This window comes from Coffea arabica, chromosome 11e (genome assembly GCF_036785885.1).
Source record: "Coffea arabica cultivar ET-39 chromosome 11e, Coffea Arabica ET-39 HiFi, whole genome shotgun sequence".
NCBI classification, from domain to species: Eukaryota; Viridiplantae; Streptophyta; class Magnoliopsida; order Gentianales; family Rubiaceae; genus Coffea; species Coffea arabica.
In genome coordinates, this window is record NC_092331.1 from 56,349,861 (window position 1) to 56,365,602 (window position 15,742).

Below are 15,742 nucleotides of genomic sequence, written 5' to 3' on the forward strand. Positions count from 1 at the left end.
TTTGTTCGTAACGTAAATAAAATTTTAGCCTCATGTCAGTTGCACCCGAGTAAAATCAGAATCTTTTTTTTATGCACTACACTAAATTATTGCATGCGTAGAATCATAAACTAGTCAAACAAGTTAATATTAATACGATCTCAAGATGAAATTACACCAAAAAAGCTGCCTTAATTTTTGTGCCAACTATTTAGGAAAAAAATGGAAATGTTAAAGAGCCAAATTAATTTATAGAACTCATCAAATGAACCCAAAATTTAAAATCAATACTTGTTTTTTCTCCTTTTTTTGATGAACAAGCTGGGAGTATGTTTGAAATGCCTAAACTCATTCTATGATTTTTGTTTGAAATTTTTTTGCAAAGTCGAGAATTTTTCGAGCTCGTTTGATCCTTGTTTTTTTAACAATGTTTTAACTAAAAATGAGCAAAATGCTTGAATTTTTTTTTTCTTGCAAACACAAAATTACTATTCTTCATTAAGATTGTTTCAGGCGAGCTTAAGGATATTTATAAAGTAGTATTCAGGATTTAATGAAAAATTTTGTAGTATTCTTCGTCCAAACCCATAGCATGAAATTTGTCAAAAGCTCTCTCAATTTCACCAGCAATTCTTAATTTTTCAGCAAAAGGACTACATTGGCCCAATCTTTACAAGTTAAGCAACTAAATTATCCTGCCTCGATAACTAAGGTATCACATCTTTGAAACTTTAGAGATAAAGTACCAAATTAGCCAAATTTTCAATAGTTTGAACAACGGTTTACCTACCTGCAGTTCATGTGACTAATCCGTCCTCCAAAGGCCATCTTTAAATTGGAACCAGTCTTGGGGTAGAAACCCCTTAAATGTCTAACTCCAATTAAATTCTTCAATAGCTGTGGCTGTTCTGCTGTGATTTCCATGTCAATATCCACAGTCCACACCAAAACTCGGTTTTGCAACAAAAAGTTGGCACATTTGGTCTTTTGTTATGAAGATTAGAGACTAAATCAGAAGACATTACTAGATAAGGAAGCCTACTTACCAAAAAACTTAAACATAAGGGATCGGGTAATAGCAATTCTCCTTATAAGAGAATAGAACAACCTACAATCTCTCTTATCATAACTTTTTGTTGAATGTAATGGATGATCCTTAACTTAACTAGCTAAATGTTGAAGAAAATTTGGATGTTTCTTTGCTTAGCTGATCGGTCTTGGACCAACAGCACCCCTTCAACCTCCAACTACCACTCGTTTTTTCCATGAAGGTGAACCCCATCAGTGAAAATGAGGCCTTGCACGAGCAACCAAAAGTGATGGTGCGTACCTATGTCCTTATCAGGAGTTTCATCAGCACACGAATAATGGTCACAAAACTTTTAAATGGGCGGCGAAATTGAAGACAAATAAGGCGTGATGAATAAGGAAAGATACAGTAAATCTCTGGTTTGTGATGCTGGTTGAGTCAAATAAAATTTGGTGCAATTTCAACGAAACTAAACATCCGATCAAACTAACAGATCTGCTCTGCGAGAGTCGTCGACTAGTCAATGTATAAGATGCAGTCTCGGTGACAGATTACGGGTTCGAATCCTTCTAATCCTTCTTGACTCAGTTGGACCTTTCCGTAACATAAATTTACTTAAATCCCCAATATATATTTAGCTTAAGAGTAGTTTATATGTTGCTGATAGAGCTGTTAAATGAATCGAGTGTTCGGTAGCTCAGTTCTCATTCGTGTTTGTGAAAGGTTCGTTCGAAACTTTAAACGAATCGAGTTCGAACGATTTTTTTTCTTCGATTAATAATCGAGCAAACACGAGCATGTTCGCAAGTTTTAATGAACGTTCACGAACACGAGCATACTCGTGAGTTTTAACGAACGTTCGCGAACATGAACATAATTATCATTTGACAAATTTTAGGGTTAATTTTATGGCTGGACTTTTATATTTGGAGGGCAAATTGCTTTGTTTTATTTGTTATTTTTATGTTAATGTTAGTTATATAGTTAATGAATAATAGAATTTAGTCACTTAGTGCTTTAATTGTTTTTGAGAATGATTAATGATTTGTATGGCATATTTAAGGTTTAAAATAATTTGGATTCGAGCATGTTCGCTAACGGCTCGTTTATGTTAAACAAGCCGAGCACAAACTCGAATTCGAATATGAACTTTGTTTAACGAGCCGAACACGAATATAGTTTGGAGTTCGAAAATTAACGAACGAACACGAACGTTATTCGAATCGCTTAATAAACAGAACTCAAATATGAGATATTCGGTTCGATTCGACTCGTTTACAGATCTAGTTGCTGATTTTATTTTTTTTAAAAAAAAATCAATCAAACTTCACCACTTTGTCACTATCGATAGCATGACTCGTGTTGTTCGGGTCACCCCATTCACACTCATGTAAAGCTTTTAACAAATTCCGTTCTTTTCCTGCAAAAGATCGCATCATTTCTTGTGGCACCTTGAACATTGCCCCGTAAATCAAGCCATTAGTGAAATTCTTTCTCAAGATTGTGATGAATTGACTTAGGGATGATATGTATGGACTCTTCTTATCTCTTTAAAGGAAACTCCTTGTAGGTGTTATAGTGTGTTATTTTAAAATTATTAGCCAAATTTAAAAATCTTCCAAGGTAATCGCAATAAGCCCATCCCCAGGTACTGAGCGGATGGCCATTAGTACTAAAATAACTAAATAAATTAAGATACTTTAAATATCAAGTCAAAATTGAAATGACTAATCAAAAGGTTAAATTGCTTTATTAGTTGTTAAGTTAACAAAACCGATTCAATCTTAAGTAACAATTATGATAAACACATACAAAGTAATCAAGCAAGGAGAGCAATAACGTAAAAAAACTTCATGCAGTGTCTGTGTTGTTTGACTTAATTATTGGGCCAATTACAAAGTTGAGCCTATATGGATTGTCATTTTCTGAAATTTTTATTATTTTTATTATATATATATATATTGTAACAATTTGACGTACATAAGATAAAAAGGTGTTTGAGAAAGAAAAAAGTAAAAAAAAAAAAATTTAAGAAAAATGACAATTCAAGCAAGACAACTTTTACAAAATCGAGAAGGGCAACCTTCATATTATAGGTGGAAAGTACACATAAGAAACACTGAATTACCCCCACAGAGTTTTCGTCTGCCTCTAATAATTTAAAGATCCATACCCTTTTTATCTCCACGGTACTAAAGAAAAGGTGATCTTAGCTATGAGAAACGAACAAGGCCAAAAGAGAGATTTGTGTTTACGAATCAGAGTTAAGATAAAATGAAAGACTTCCCGAGGTCCTGTACAGTTTCCTCAGAAAGGGAAGTCCGCACTTTTGAGAATGTTAATTGGATATGACTACCCCAGTTGAGGTGTTAATGGTTTAGATGTTGCAAATCCCTATCATGAAAAGGAGAGGAAAGGAGAAGGCTTATCATATTTCCTCTAGTCATCTACAGTCAAATGCATCCTTCCATTTTAGTTGGGGATCTGTACCATCTTCAAGTATTAGCAGCACAATTACTTGCACAATTGAACTCTCACGTGATTGAATTACCCAACACGGTGATTTGCAAGTCTTGATATCATGAGCTTGCAGCTTTTAAAAGATGCAGGTTCCCGGTACGAAAAAGAATCAAGAAAGTGTAATAGATGAATTAAAGTAATGGAAAACACGCGGTGCTAATTCTTTTCATGCATTTTCTTACGGAAGTAAGAATTCGGCAAATAAACCTAAAATCCCAAGTTACCTTCAAAAGCCGGCAACTTTTGAAGGCTCCCAGAAGACTTATCTACCCAAACCCTTCCCCCCCAAGATCGATGTGGGATTGAAACCCCGACAAGGGCCAAGCCTCCATGGGCTGCTGCTACAAGGTGGCTTCACTAATCCACGCACCCACATCCTAAGCTAGACGATCCCAGTGATATGTTTCTTTCCATGCATTTTCTTACGAAAGTAAGAATTTGACAAATAAACCTAAAACCCCAAGTTACCTTCAAAAGCCGACAACTTTTGAAGGCTCCCAGAAGACTTATCTACCCAAACCCTTCCCCCCAAGATCGATGTGGGATTGAAACCCCGACAAGGGCACACGCGGTGCTAATTGCTCAATGTGGAATGATTATAAATTGCAGATAGTAATAATGATCCAACTTGTGTTCTGCTCATGCCAAGCTTTCTTGATAATGTTTAAAAAATTAATTGTGGTGATCAACTCACCACCTTACTGAGCAATAAGGACAATTGAGGAGGGCCCTGCATTTGTAGTTCTCTGTTCTGATCTTTTTATGTGACGAGGAATCGTTAAAGCTTTGTCCTTTGGGCACAGATGAGTGGACTGTGGACAATTGATTACCAGGATATGTTTTCATGTCACTTTCATACTTTTTGGATAGATATCTAGTTCATTGAATTGACCATACCATTGATTTTTCTCTGTTATAGAGAATTCAGTTAGCAGACAATAATGAATCCCATTTAATATGATAGACTGAAATTGAAGACTAGGCCAACCCTAACCACAGTAGCTGAACAGTTTTTCCTAAGGTCTCGCTGGCTAGAAAGAAAGATAAATTGGAACTTTTAAACCTTTAATTAGCTACCTAGAAAGCTTTCGTTGTATATTTGGATGATAACATATGGACAAAAAGTCAGGCCAATACAGATTAAGTCCCTGATCTTGAACATAAATGAACAGTAGTTTGGCCCTCTAACTAGAGCAGTTTTTTTTTTTTTTGGCCAGGCTAACTAGAGCAGCTAATGAACAATGCCACTCAAAACTCTAGAATCTGTAATCTAGTAATTATCTAGATGCCCACCTCTGGCTTTCTGAAATGCCACAGTTCATCCGTGTTCCAAAAAGCACCTGCTGACATGTCATCATTAAACCAATTATCAGCTTCTGAAATCTGACATTCTGAGAAATTCATGTCCGGAGATTCCATTGCTTCGGCTGACATCTCAGGAGGTTGGTGATGGCTGAAAACCTCTCCATCAGGATAGCTAGTCATGTCCACATGGTAACAACTATCCTCCTCAATTGAATTGTTGCATGCAGAGTTGTTCTTGCCATAGGTTTGAACAGGACTGCTATTGGGATTTTCCTGACTCTGAGCAGCTGGCTGCTGCAGCAGCATTATTCTCACAGAATCTGATGAACATTTTTTCGAGTCCGCCAATGGAGATGATGATGCCAAAGGGGTTTTATTAGTTGCTAAAGAAGGAGAGGCGGAATTATGATTGTCTAGGGTAGAAATGGAAGAAATGGATGATGAGGAGGAGAGTGATGAACTCTGCTCCATCTTTTCAAGCAATCTTGGCATCCAAAAACACTTGATCGCTTCCAGAAATTTCTTGCTGTTAGAGTCAACGTTTAGTTGTCGTGCCTGCTTCTGCACCCTTGTTCTCCAATAGTTCTTGATTTCATTATCTGTTCTTCCCGGCAGGTGCTGTGCAATTTTTGACCACCTGGAGAGCAAAAATGCACAAATTTTTAAGCACATGCACCTGGAAAAAGCACTAGCGAAGTACTAAAAATAATGCTTAAGCACAACAGGAACAGTAATTCAAGAAAATAATGCTTAAGCTTAATAGGAATTGCAAGTCAAGATTTTGACCTGTTTCCCCACTTGGAATGGAGTTCTAGTATCAGAAGTTGTTCCTGCGGGGTGAGATTTCCACGCTTAATGTCTGGTTTTAAGTAATTTAACCACCTCAATCTGCAACTTTTCCCTGTTCTTTTCAACCCTATGGAAGTTTATTGAAAAGAAAAACAAACAAGGTAAGAGGTGGCAGCAACAGTGTAAGGATCCAATAAAAGGGAATGCAATATTCGAGGACTCTCTTCTCTCTTTTTTTCCCCCTTAATTTTGGGAATAACATTTTACCTGCACATTTAGCTAGTGAATTCCATCGACCTTCACCATTGCATGTTATGTAATGGATAAGAAGGTTATCCTCCTCCAGAGTCCATGGCCCTCTTCTTAGGTCAATTGATGATCCTTCTTCTTCATTTGGATTGTTTGTGCTTTTTGTAGTAATCCTTCCCTTGCTCATTATACACTAGCAAGTTTTAGACAAGGGAAATAGTACTGGTTTGAGGGGGTTTATATAAGTAGATTAAATGCGTAAGGCGAAGAATGGATGAGAATGTAAAGCTAACACCTTGCAGAGATATATAGGTAGCTGCAAACTAGAATCAACACAGGGCCAAAAGAACTAGGGAAAGTAGGTCCCTATTAGTAGGAGTTTCCCTACACGATATTGCCTTTTAAATTTATCAAAGTTGTGATGGAATTTGCCTTCATGGGAAAGGAGGGCTGGGGTTGCACCCGACGGGGGCTGTTTTTTGGGGGGGGGGGGGTGGGTGCTCATGCTATTCTCAGGTCTGCTGTGATACACTGTTTAGTGCGGGAAACAGTAGTAATACTCTTTGAATGAGCATCTAAGTCTGCGCATCCTACATGTGAATGGACCCATTCATTCTTTAAGACTTCAATGTGCCTTTTATCCCCCTTACCACAATCTTGGGCTCGCACACAAGTTGACAAATAAACTAGCCACATAAAGGGCACATGATAAAAGACTTTGAGATCAAAAAGAAAACAAGAATACTCGCATGTTAGCAGAATTTAGCATAAAGAACAACAATCTCGTGAACATCGCAAGTGATAACAAAATTTGGACGCATTATCAATGCTCAGTACCGTTTATACTTAGGTACAAAATTCGGATTTGCGTTACGATCCCCCTTTACTAAATGAAACTAGAAAGGAGGAAAACAAATTAAGGAAGAGGGATCACTGGAAGTCTATCAAGTCTTGTTGGCAAATAGGTACATGTGCTTACATATGCTTCAAGTGTTCAGATAATGCGCTAAGACAGACAGACAGACAGATGATAGTGACAAAGCTCCGCACAAATTAAAATAAACCGGGTAGCATTTACTATGAATGCTTTGATACAGATTGCTAGAAGAACAGAACAAAGCAACACCTAGAGAAAAGAGAGTAAAGAAAAGCAAGATGTCTTGAAAATGAAATCGGTAATCTTTCATGGGGAATGATTACTCATTTCTCCGAGTTCAATTGATTCTAATTGCAGGAAACGTGCCTGACTAGACTGTACATGATATTTCTATGAAGTCTATGCCTCTATGGTAAACGTGGGATTAACTGGTTTGATCAATAGGCGGCACTGTTGCAAAGGACATGGCGTGTCGAATTTCTGGACTTCATCAATTTTCGCGAAATTTCTGTCCCAAAGGGACTGCAAATGATGTCTCCTTCCACACCTTACCTCGTTTTCTGCTATTTACCTTTTCCTATCTTGCTAGTCCTTGTACTACCCCACTCCCCAGCCTGAGGTGTCTTGATACAATTGATTTATGAAGCAATGAGGGAAAATTTCAAGGGAGAAGCGGAAAAATTGGGCTGGATTTTGCTAATGCCTAAGGTGCCATAAGCGCTTTAGCCCAAAGTAAGATAGCACACATTTTGCTGCGGTTTGGATTTTAAATAATGAATTTTTTTTTTTTTTTTAAATGTGGGCTGCAAATTTCTTAACATATCGCTAATCCCACCTGATCTAATGCTGCCAGTGAAAGGAGGTTTAGAAAGTAAACAAGCAGTTAACTAAGGTAGGCCGTGATGCATTGAGTTGATGAAGATATGAAAGCAGTCCTACACTTCACTAGGTCCCTAACGCAATAGCCCTAGCTCCTTTTCTTAGATGAATTAAAGGAGCGGATGTGATGTAGACTCAGCTAAAGGGGACTGAATGAGAATCAATTATTGGAGTTTATGCAAACTGTGAAGAGGGTTTATTCTGAGTAAAAAGAACATCTTTCTATTTTGAGCAGACTAGTGAGGACAAGAAGAGATAGATGCTTGGCCACCTTTCTATTTTTGGATGCAAGAAGATTAGACATCTTCGTGTGGTTCTTATTCATGAGACGCTTGCCTTCAATAATTGAATTGACTAAACTGAGATGTGCTCTTTCAATGGCGTCATGAATGAAGTAGCTATTTTGCTGCAGCTGGCAATATTGATTGAGCATGCGTCTATGGATAGCTGTTTGCCTATATAGAGTTCGATGAATGCATGATAATTAGCCAATCAGCTGTACATCTTCATGGCTCTTGTATTCAGCGATTTCACATTGTAGTTTCTACGTAGTGCAAAGGTCCAACTTGTCCTATACCAAACTCACAATATTTTTATCACATTCCTGAGGGGGAATGAAGAAAAAGAGATAACAATTGCCAGGAAATACGTCTGTTCATAAATTTGGACAGACAGCGGAGCTGTCTGGTGACCAATCTCTAGTTAGATAAGTAACGTAGAAGTTTTGGTGGGGGCTGCGGAAGAAAAAGATGGGAACACAAGAATGCTGGATTCTATCTGATCTTGTTACTGTTTTCGTCTGATCATTTTGGTCCATGGTTAAGTTAATTGAGATCAGAGTCCTTCGATTTATTAGGGATCGAATTTATCAGATAATTGGTCCGATACAAATTTTTAAAACTTCTTCATAAAAAGCTTAAAGTTACCAAAAAAAAAAAGAAAAAAGGGAGTCTCCATTAGCTAGGCATATTTTCTACACTTGTAAACCAAGGCCAGCTTCCATAGACAAATTAGTGAATTACTTGCGTCCATTCCATCCATCTCAAAAGAGGGAAATAGCATTAGAAAATGAATGAGTTCTTTACTTTTACCCCTATATAGTTAATGCAAACGTTTCTTTAGTCATGAAGAAAACTTAAAACGACTAAAAAAAACTACAAATCCCTGATGTCAGTTACAAAAACTGCCTCTTCTAAATGATACCGAATCAATCAAACTGCATTTAATCTTGATTAAAACCATGTGAATGATGTACTACACTCGTACCATCAATCAGGTCATGAGCATTGGATAGAAATGGACACGATTGATGGCAATTAAATTCTTGGAAGGTGATGATGGCATCTTCTGGGCACGAGGCTGATGGCTCTCTTATTTGGATAATGAGAATTGGAAAAGATTGATTTAACTTGTAACTTTGTACTGGACTGTCTTGCACATGATTCCCTTAGGAATTCAAAAATCATTCCCTTAGGAGGTTACCTTTTGGTTGCATTCCCCATATCCTATGTAGTAGTACTTGCTTATGCATCACATCATCTTCGTTTTCCATTGATGGGCTGAGGATTTGTTACTTTCCCTGAGGATTTAATTTCACTAGAATTAAACTTTAATTTGTTAAATGAAAAGTAAGGTCTCTATCTCGACTGAATTGTCTTGCATCCTGATGTAGCATTTTACTCCTGAGTTATTCGAATATCAACTGCTCCCCCTTCCTCTCTCTCTCTGGTTATACGGCTCAAGAAGAAGAAGAAGAAGAAGAAGCAGCAGTATTTGGATCGTCATAAACATGATGTTATATAATAAAGAGTTTTCATCCAACTGAAGGGTTTGACGTTGACTCAGTGGTACAGGCTCTGAACAACAACAGGTACACTGCCTAATCCTTCAATCCTCTGTTTGTCCTTAAAGTATTTTGTTTGTGTTTTCTGGACCTGAATGCCGTCCTGCTATAGGTGTAAACTGCGGGACAACGAATTCTTTGTTAAATATTGCAGAAGATAAATGATTCTTTCTTAAATTTATCGTTCAAATGTACCTTATACGAAGTAGTACCAAAAAAAGTATCAAATGTTTTGCTTGAGAGATAATTAATTACTTGGACGTATGGTAATTAAGAAGAGTATGTAGTGAATAAAATGCCTCTTCTTCTTGTTATTCTTGACTGCTGTGCTCCTTTGCCCTCTAAAAATTAAATTAGCCATCCTGTGCTGCACTTAATTTTTCTTTACACTAAAAAAAAAACTGCGGTGTACTGTAATTCTCTTGTCCAAAACTTTGTTTTCTCCTCCAATTTTACCGTTTGTATAGGTAGGATGAATGGAATTGAGTATAAGATTCTTGTAAATTCAGAATTTTAGATTACAGGTCATTTGCTTGTAACTCAAGTGACAGGGGAGAAGAATTTTTTGTCTCAATAATTAATAATTATAGAAACAAAGACCTTAAAAACGAAAAAGTTCTAACAAAAAATTCTTGCTGGCACAAAAACTTAGTGAGGCTCGCTGGCATCTTTGGGCCCCCAGTTATTCTGAGCCTGTCAGTTCTAGCCTTTGGGAGTTGGCTCGTCAAACAAGTGGGCCGAAAGTAGTCCCATTTAAAAGCCATTAGATTTGAAAGTAAACTAACGTAACTTGAGGACAGACTGATTGATGGCTGTTTCTATTCTTTCGGTCCCCTTTGCTTAATTTTAAAAAAAAAATTCTTTGTTTTGATAAATGAAAGGTCTTGAACTCGAAACCTTCTACTTATAATCCCTTCCCCGTTATTACCTAACTCAACCCTCTCCCTTTTTGTTTGATTTAATACATCTAAATTATACTTCATTCATCATATGAATACTTACACTCACATTTATTGCATTTAGATACATTCTCAATTTAGAGTTCTCCCTCATTTATTAGGTTCAGGGTTCGAATCCTGTGGCTGACACTCGAGAGAGGAAAGAGTGCGAAAAGGAACGGGTAGATGAAAAATTTTGAAAAAAAAAACACCTTTGTAACAAAATTAACATTTGAAACCTCTTTTAACGAACATCTATTGAGAGTGAAATGGCTGTCAGTTAGCCAAACCCTCATATAAAATGTTTTGAAGTAAATTTTCCTAACAAATAAAATATGTGTTCATAAGGCCCAATTTACAGGCTCATTTCATGAATTCCTGAATGTTTTCTTCTTCTTCTTTTTTTTTTTTTTGAGCATCTGAATGTTTTCTTAAACTGTCGTATCATATTTTTACTTCTCAAAACTGAAGTTGGTTGAGAAAAGAGATTTAATTTGGGAGGAAAAGTAGGAGAATTGCAAAAAGAGAAGTGGGCAAAGAATTTATAGTCTGGCCTAGGGTTTGTTAGAGTGGGTATATCACTGAGTTGGCATCTAGGTCTTAGATTAGGCCAGTTGGAGAAGTGGGCCCGAATCAGTCCAAATCGAATAACGACAAATCTGAATGCACTTTTTACTTATAGTCATGGGCCTGTTTCTTTTTTTCTTTTCTTTTTTTTCTTTTGGCCCTTTTTCCAATCACACGACTAGGTATTACTCAAACAACTACCGGCTCTTGGGCTGGTGGCCACCACCAAGCCCTCAAGGCTTTGGTGAAGTGGGAGACAAGAATTCAAACCTGAGCCTAAGGGAGATTAATGGGAACAGAATCACCACCGGACCAAACGGGTGCGTTGCGCACCTATCTGGATTTGAAGAAGAGCCACAAGAGTGGCATTTTGGTAGGATGCAAGTTAGAGTAGGAGTATAAGTAGGGATGACAATTGACAAAAAAAAAAAAGACTAGGTATTACTTAAACACTCTATTGACATTAGTATTATTTAAAGATATTTTTTCTACACATTTTATTTTTCAAACAGAAGAATTTTCAGGTAACTATATATATTCTCAAAACTCATGATGTACTGATGGTCAGTATCACATTAGAATCATAGCCCATTTGAATTGCTATTTTGAGGAGTTTTATAGAAGAATGTACTGTAATGATTTGATATATGTGAAATAAAAAGATAATTAGAAAAGATGTTCACATAAAACATAAACATTTTTCTGCGAAAAATCACAATCCAAACAAGGAATGTTCCACTTAAAATCAAAATTATTAATAACACTCTTCATGATTAATATAACTTAATTGCATGCCAAAACTCAAACTAAATAGATAAGAATGTTTTGGCATTCGACTGAGCAATTCCACATATAATGTTGAACTTTAAGTACTTGTGCGCCGCCAGGCATTTCATATAAATCAAACGGTAATATCTTCTCCAATAAATTATCTACTATGTTATAGCTTATTAATTGACATAAAACAATGGAATGTTTGGATTAGGTTTCAGTCTTAATTTTGCATTCATTGTAAATAAATGGAGGAAAGTAACCAAGAGATCCGGATCCTTAATTATCTTTCATTGGTTTCAATTAAACTTGTATGTTTAGACAGCATAGTATATAACTTCAAATGCGACGCAGCTGGTAGTTTCCTATATAAGTTTATTAATATCTTGTGATTATTGATTAATGACATTGGCATAACACTTCTCGCTTTTCCTAAATCCCATGTCAATTGAAAAGTGAGCTACATACGCCAATATATGACTGAAGGATATAAACCCATCCCTATAGGGTCGTTCGTCATAGAAAAAGAGGACTTTCAGTTTAGGGTAGGCATGGAAAATATGGCTTACATTTAGACAACTCGATAGATGTTGGATGGAGGGAATAGCCGGCAAAAGCATACCAACTTTATTCTTTGTGCTCAAGATTTCTTCATAAATGATCTCAGATTTCACTCAATTCTAAACCTATGGTACTTTCTAGCCCAAAATGCCGACGCAGGACCTTATGTAGATATGAATATCAGTATTAAATAATCTCGTGAAGGTAATTTTAGCTCCAAAATGGCACCATGAGTAACAGTTTCTTTCAAGGTTGTACACAACCAAAACATGAAAGTGTGTGAATAAAAATCAATACTTTGCTTTTGCATGAGGCCTTTTAAGGGAAGCTAAAATTGGCTTTTTGCTTGGAATGGGTAGCATAAGAAAAAGTGAAATGCAGGTCTACAACAACTACGTGCATGGATTTAAGTACGTAGCCTGCATGAAGGTAGGCGGACCCAAAATGGAACTAGAGTATTGTGATGTATGTGAAAAACAATAAGGTGAAATTGTACCCATGATATATGTGAAAAATAAGTAGAAATTGCACTCAACTGGAGGATTATTGGATGCCTAAATCAAAATTCTGGTAAAGTTGGTATGTTGGACATGGTAAGTGATGACCCAACGTTGAAAAATCTGTGGAAAGCTTATAGAAGTTTACGGATCAATTCAAATAAATTTAGATGGTGGGAAATTTTGAAGGGAAACTCCAAAATTTCACTTAACATTTTTCTTGTTTGACTATTGGGTTAGTATATACTTAATGATCCAAAATTAATTTTAATTAATTTTAGTTTTTAATATTTTGTTTCAATTAACAGTTATGTAAGTTGAATATTTAGATTTATGTCTAAAATAAAGCAGTGTTACTTTTAAAAAGTGTCCATTCATTTGAAAGATGTACCTATTCATTTAAGGGTGTTTTCTAAAAATATACTAATTTGTTTAAGGGTGTCTATACATTATAAATAAGAGGATTCAGACATCCAAAAACATAATTTTTACTTTTTATTCTTCTTCTACTCAAATCCAAATACAAATTTTCTAAATTATTCTTGTGAGAGTTTCTTTATATTGCTGTCAGGAACTCTAGTTTGACTTTATAATTTCTAGAGGGAATTGTCACAAAGCTAGTAATAATATAGTGGAGGCATGTTACCTTAAGCAAAGCGAATGTATTCACGTCAAAACCATAATCTAGTTTCTCTAGTTGTGATTATTTTTTTCCGACATTGTGATCAAAGACTCGAGTGTACAGTAACAATCTAAGATTATGAAAGTTGTATATTCTCTAAGAAGTAGTTTTGGACCCTTTGGTTTCAAGTTTATGCAATTGTAATACGCTGCATAAGATTATGAAAGTTGTACATTCTGAAACTTCTAAGGCATTCAATTAAGTAGCTTTTTTCTTTCTTTGTGTTATTTGTTTATGTGCTGAATTAGAACATTACATGAAATGTCATGTCATTCGCTCATGCATTATCTATTCCTCATCTTGCATAAGTGTTGCAATCGTGATCCGGTCAGCGTGCATTTAAAAGAATGTTATAGCATTGCTTAGGATGTGATTTATATAAGAGCAAAAGTGATTGAAAACATAAAAGTTTAGCAAGAAAAATAAGTTTAGCTAATGATCGAAAACAAAATTTTAGAGATTGTGACCATCCAAATGGACCTAGTATGATGACCAAGTAATAGTACAATTTGAACTTCAAATCATAAATATCTGATTTAGGGGCTCGGACAATTATTATGCTGCAAACTTGATTCGTGGTCCAAACCAGACCATGTAAAGCAATGTTCCCCGTTATGTTTTTTTGTAAAACAAAAGAATTTTGTTTGAGGGCTACGTGGCCATGTTTAACCCACCAATTTACAAATTGTTCAGTGTGGCAACCGTTTATAGGCTATTCTTAAAGTTCGATGGAAAAAGCAGCTCAAAATCTTAGGCAAAGACGAATGGTAGATAAACTCGTGACACAACACTTCACCAATATGCAGTGTTTTTAGTGTAGTGATTGAATTATTGTGATTTAAATCTTCCAACTTTGATAGAAGATAAGTAGTACATCGCTATGTTCCAAGGTCTTGATCACAATCTTTTGCGCGTCTGTGATAGTCCTACTTGAAGTATGGTGCACCATTCTTTAGTGTATGAATCGGTAGAGCATTATCAAATCAATCAGTTCATAAGTACCAAATGTACTGAAACAACAAGAATTTAAGCTGATCATTGGAAGTTGGATTCGGTTCAATGCAGAAACTTATTTAAGTGTGATTGTTTGATTGTCATTTGGGGTACTGTGGATGGCTTGTTCATTGATTTTTCTGGCAAAGTTCACTGATTTTTATTCATGGGAAAAAGATCACCTTTTGACAATCGATCTCATCATTGGTGGTTGGGAGTTCTCCGCCAGTACAGAGTGGAGATTCTCATGCACAAAAATGATCATATGCTAGTTTTACCACTAATGCATATTTCTTTCCAACTGAACAAGTCTAACTAACGAAGACCTTCAGGAAGTGATATGACATACATAAATACTTGCATATTCATTGACAAAAAGTAGCTGAAAGGATGACAATCTGCTTCATGATAATCTTTTTTATTAGTTTAGACTTTGGTCTTAGGTGGTATTAATATACTAGTTCTAAAGTAGCTGAATTTCGAACTGTGATTTATAATTACTCATGTTATTAATTTTTCCAAAAACATCTTCTACATGTCAACTATATTTCTGAACGTAAAAGTTATGGAGCCTTTTAGATTTAGCACGTTAAGCACATTCCCCCTTGTCGCTGCAATGACATTTGGAAACCAAGTATTGCTGAACCAAGCCCCCCCCCCCCAAAATTTTTGTTCAATATCTAGTAGTTCATGTAAATTTCTTTTGAAAAATTAGTTTCTTTACTCACCAGAAAATTTTAAACAACATGAATTGTCTGCACGAGTTTTTGTAGTATAAATACAAGGCTCGGTTTGTAAGGGTGGTACATAATATCATCGATCTTTTCCCCCAAGTATAAAGACAAAGAAACTTATCTATGTTGGACTAATAAGCACTCAACTTCTGAATTGAACTTAATGTTATTTAACCATATGCAGCCAAGCAATCCGCTGATGCTAAGTAAGAAGAGATCAAGATTCTTCCTTCTACTGCACGATTATATCCTTGTGAAGTTGTATATGACAGGTTATGGAAAAGATGCAAGGACAGAAAGCCATTTCCATTTAGGTCTCTAATTTTCCTTTTTCGATCTTGTGCTCGCATGATCTTCAAGTCTTGAATAGTACTGACTTCTGCAAATGACAATAGAAACCAACCATAGCTCTTACTGTTTAGTTATCGTTTATTGCTGGATTTGATTAGTTCATGACCCTTGGATGTGATTGATTTCACCCCATGACAAATGGTTCATGAATACCTAACAAAATTATCATGCACTCAT

The 15,742-nt window shown here is 36.0% G+C and overlaps 1 protein-coding gene across 1 annotated transcript; it reads right to left on the reverse strand.

The window, feature by feature from the left end:
• Window positions 1–4,593: 4,593 nt before the first annotated feature.
• On the reverse strand, window positions 4,594–6,176 carry LOC113718813 (uncharacterized). Its single transcript, XM_027243728.2, has 3 exons — window positions 5,891–6,176; window positions 5,621–5,750; window positions 4,594–5,471 (listed from the first exon to the last, which is right to left on the reverse strand). Exons 1-3 carry the CDS (start codon window positions 6,057–6,059, stop codon window positions 4,811–4,813), a joined length of 960 nt encoding a protein of 319 aa, XP_027099529.1. The 5' UTR covers window positions 6,060–6,176; the 3' UTR covers window positions 4,594–4,810.
• Window positions 6,177–15,742: the final 9,566 nt, after the last annotated feature.

Bases quoted from the DNA above. Each gene is read 5' to 3' on its own strand.
- LOC113718813 (XM_027243728.2), bottom strand. From the start codon at position 6,059: ATGAGCAAGGGAAGGATTACTACAAAAAGCACAAACAATCCAAATGAA. The intron at 5,751-5,890 runs GTAAAATGTTAT...AAACTTCCATAG, and splicing joins TTCACTAGCTAAATGTGCAG to GGTTGAAAAGAACAGGGAAA. The intron at 5,472-5,620 runs GTCAAAATCTTG...TTTGCTCTCCAG, and splicing joins CATTCCAAGTGGGGAAACAG to GTGGTCAAAAATTGCACAGC.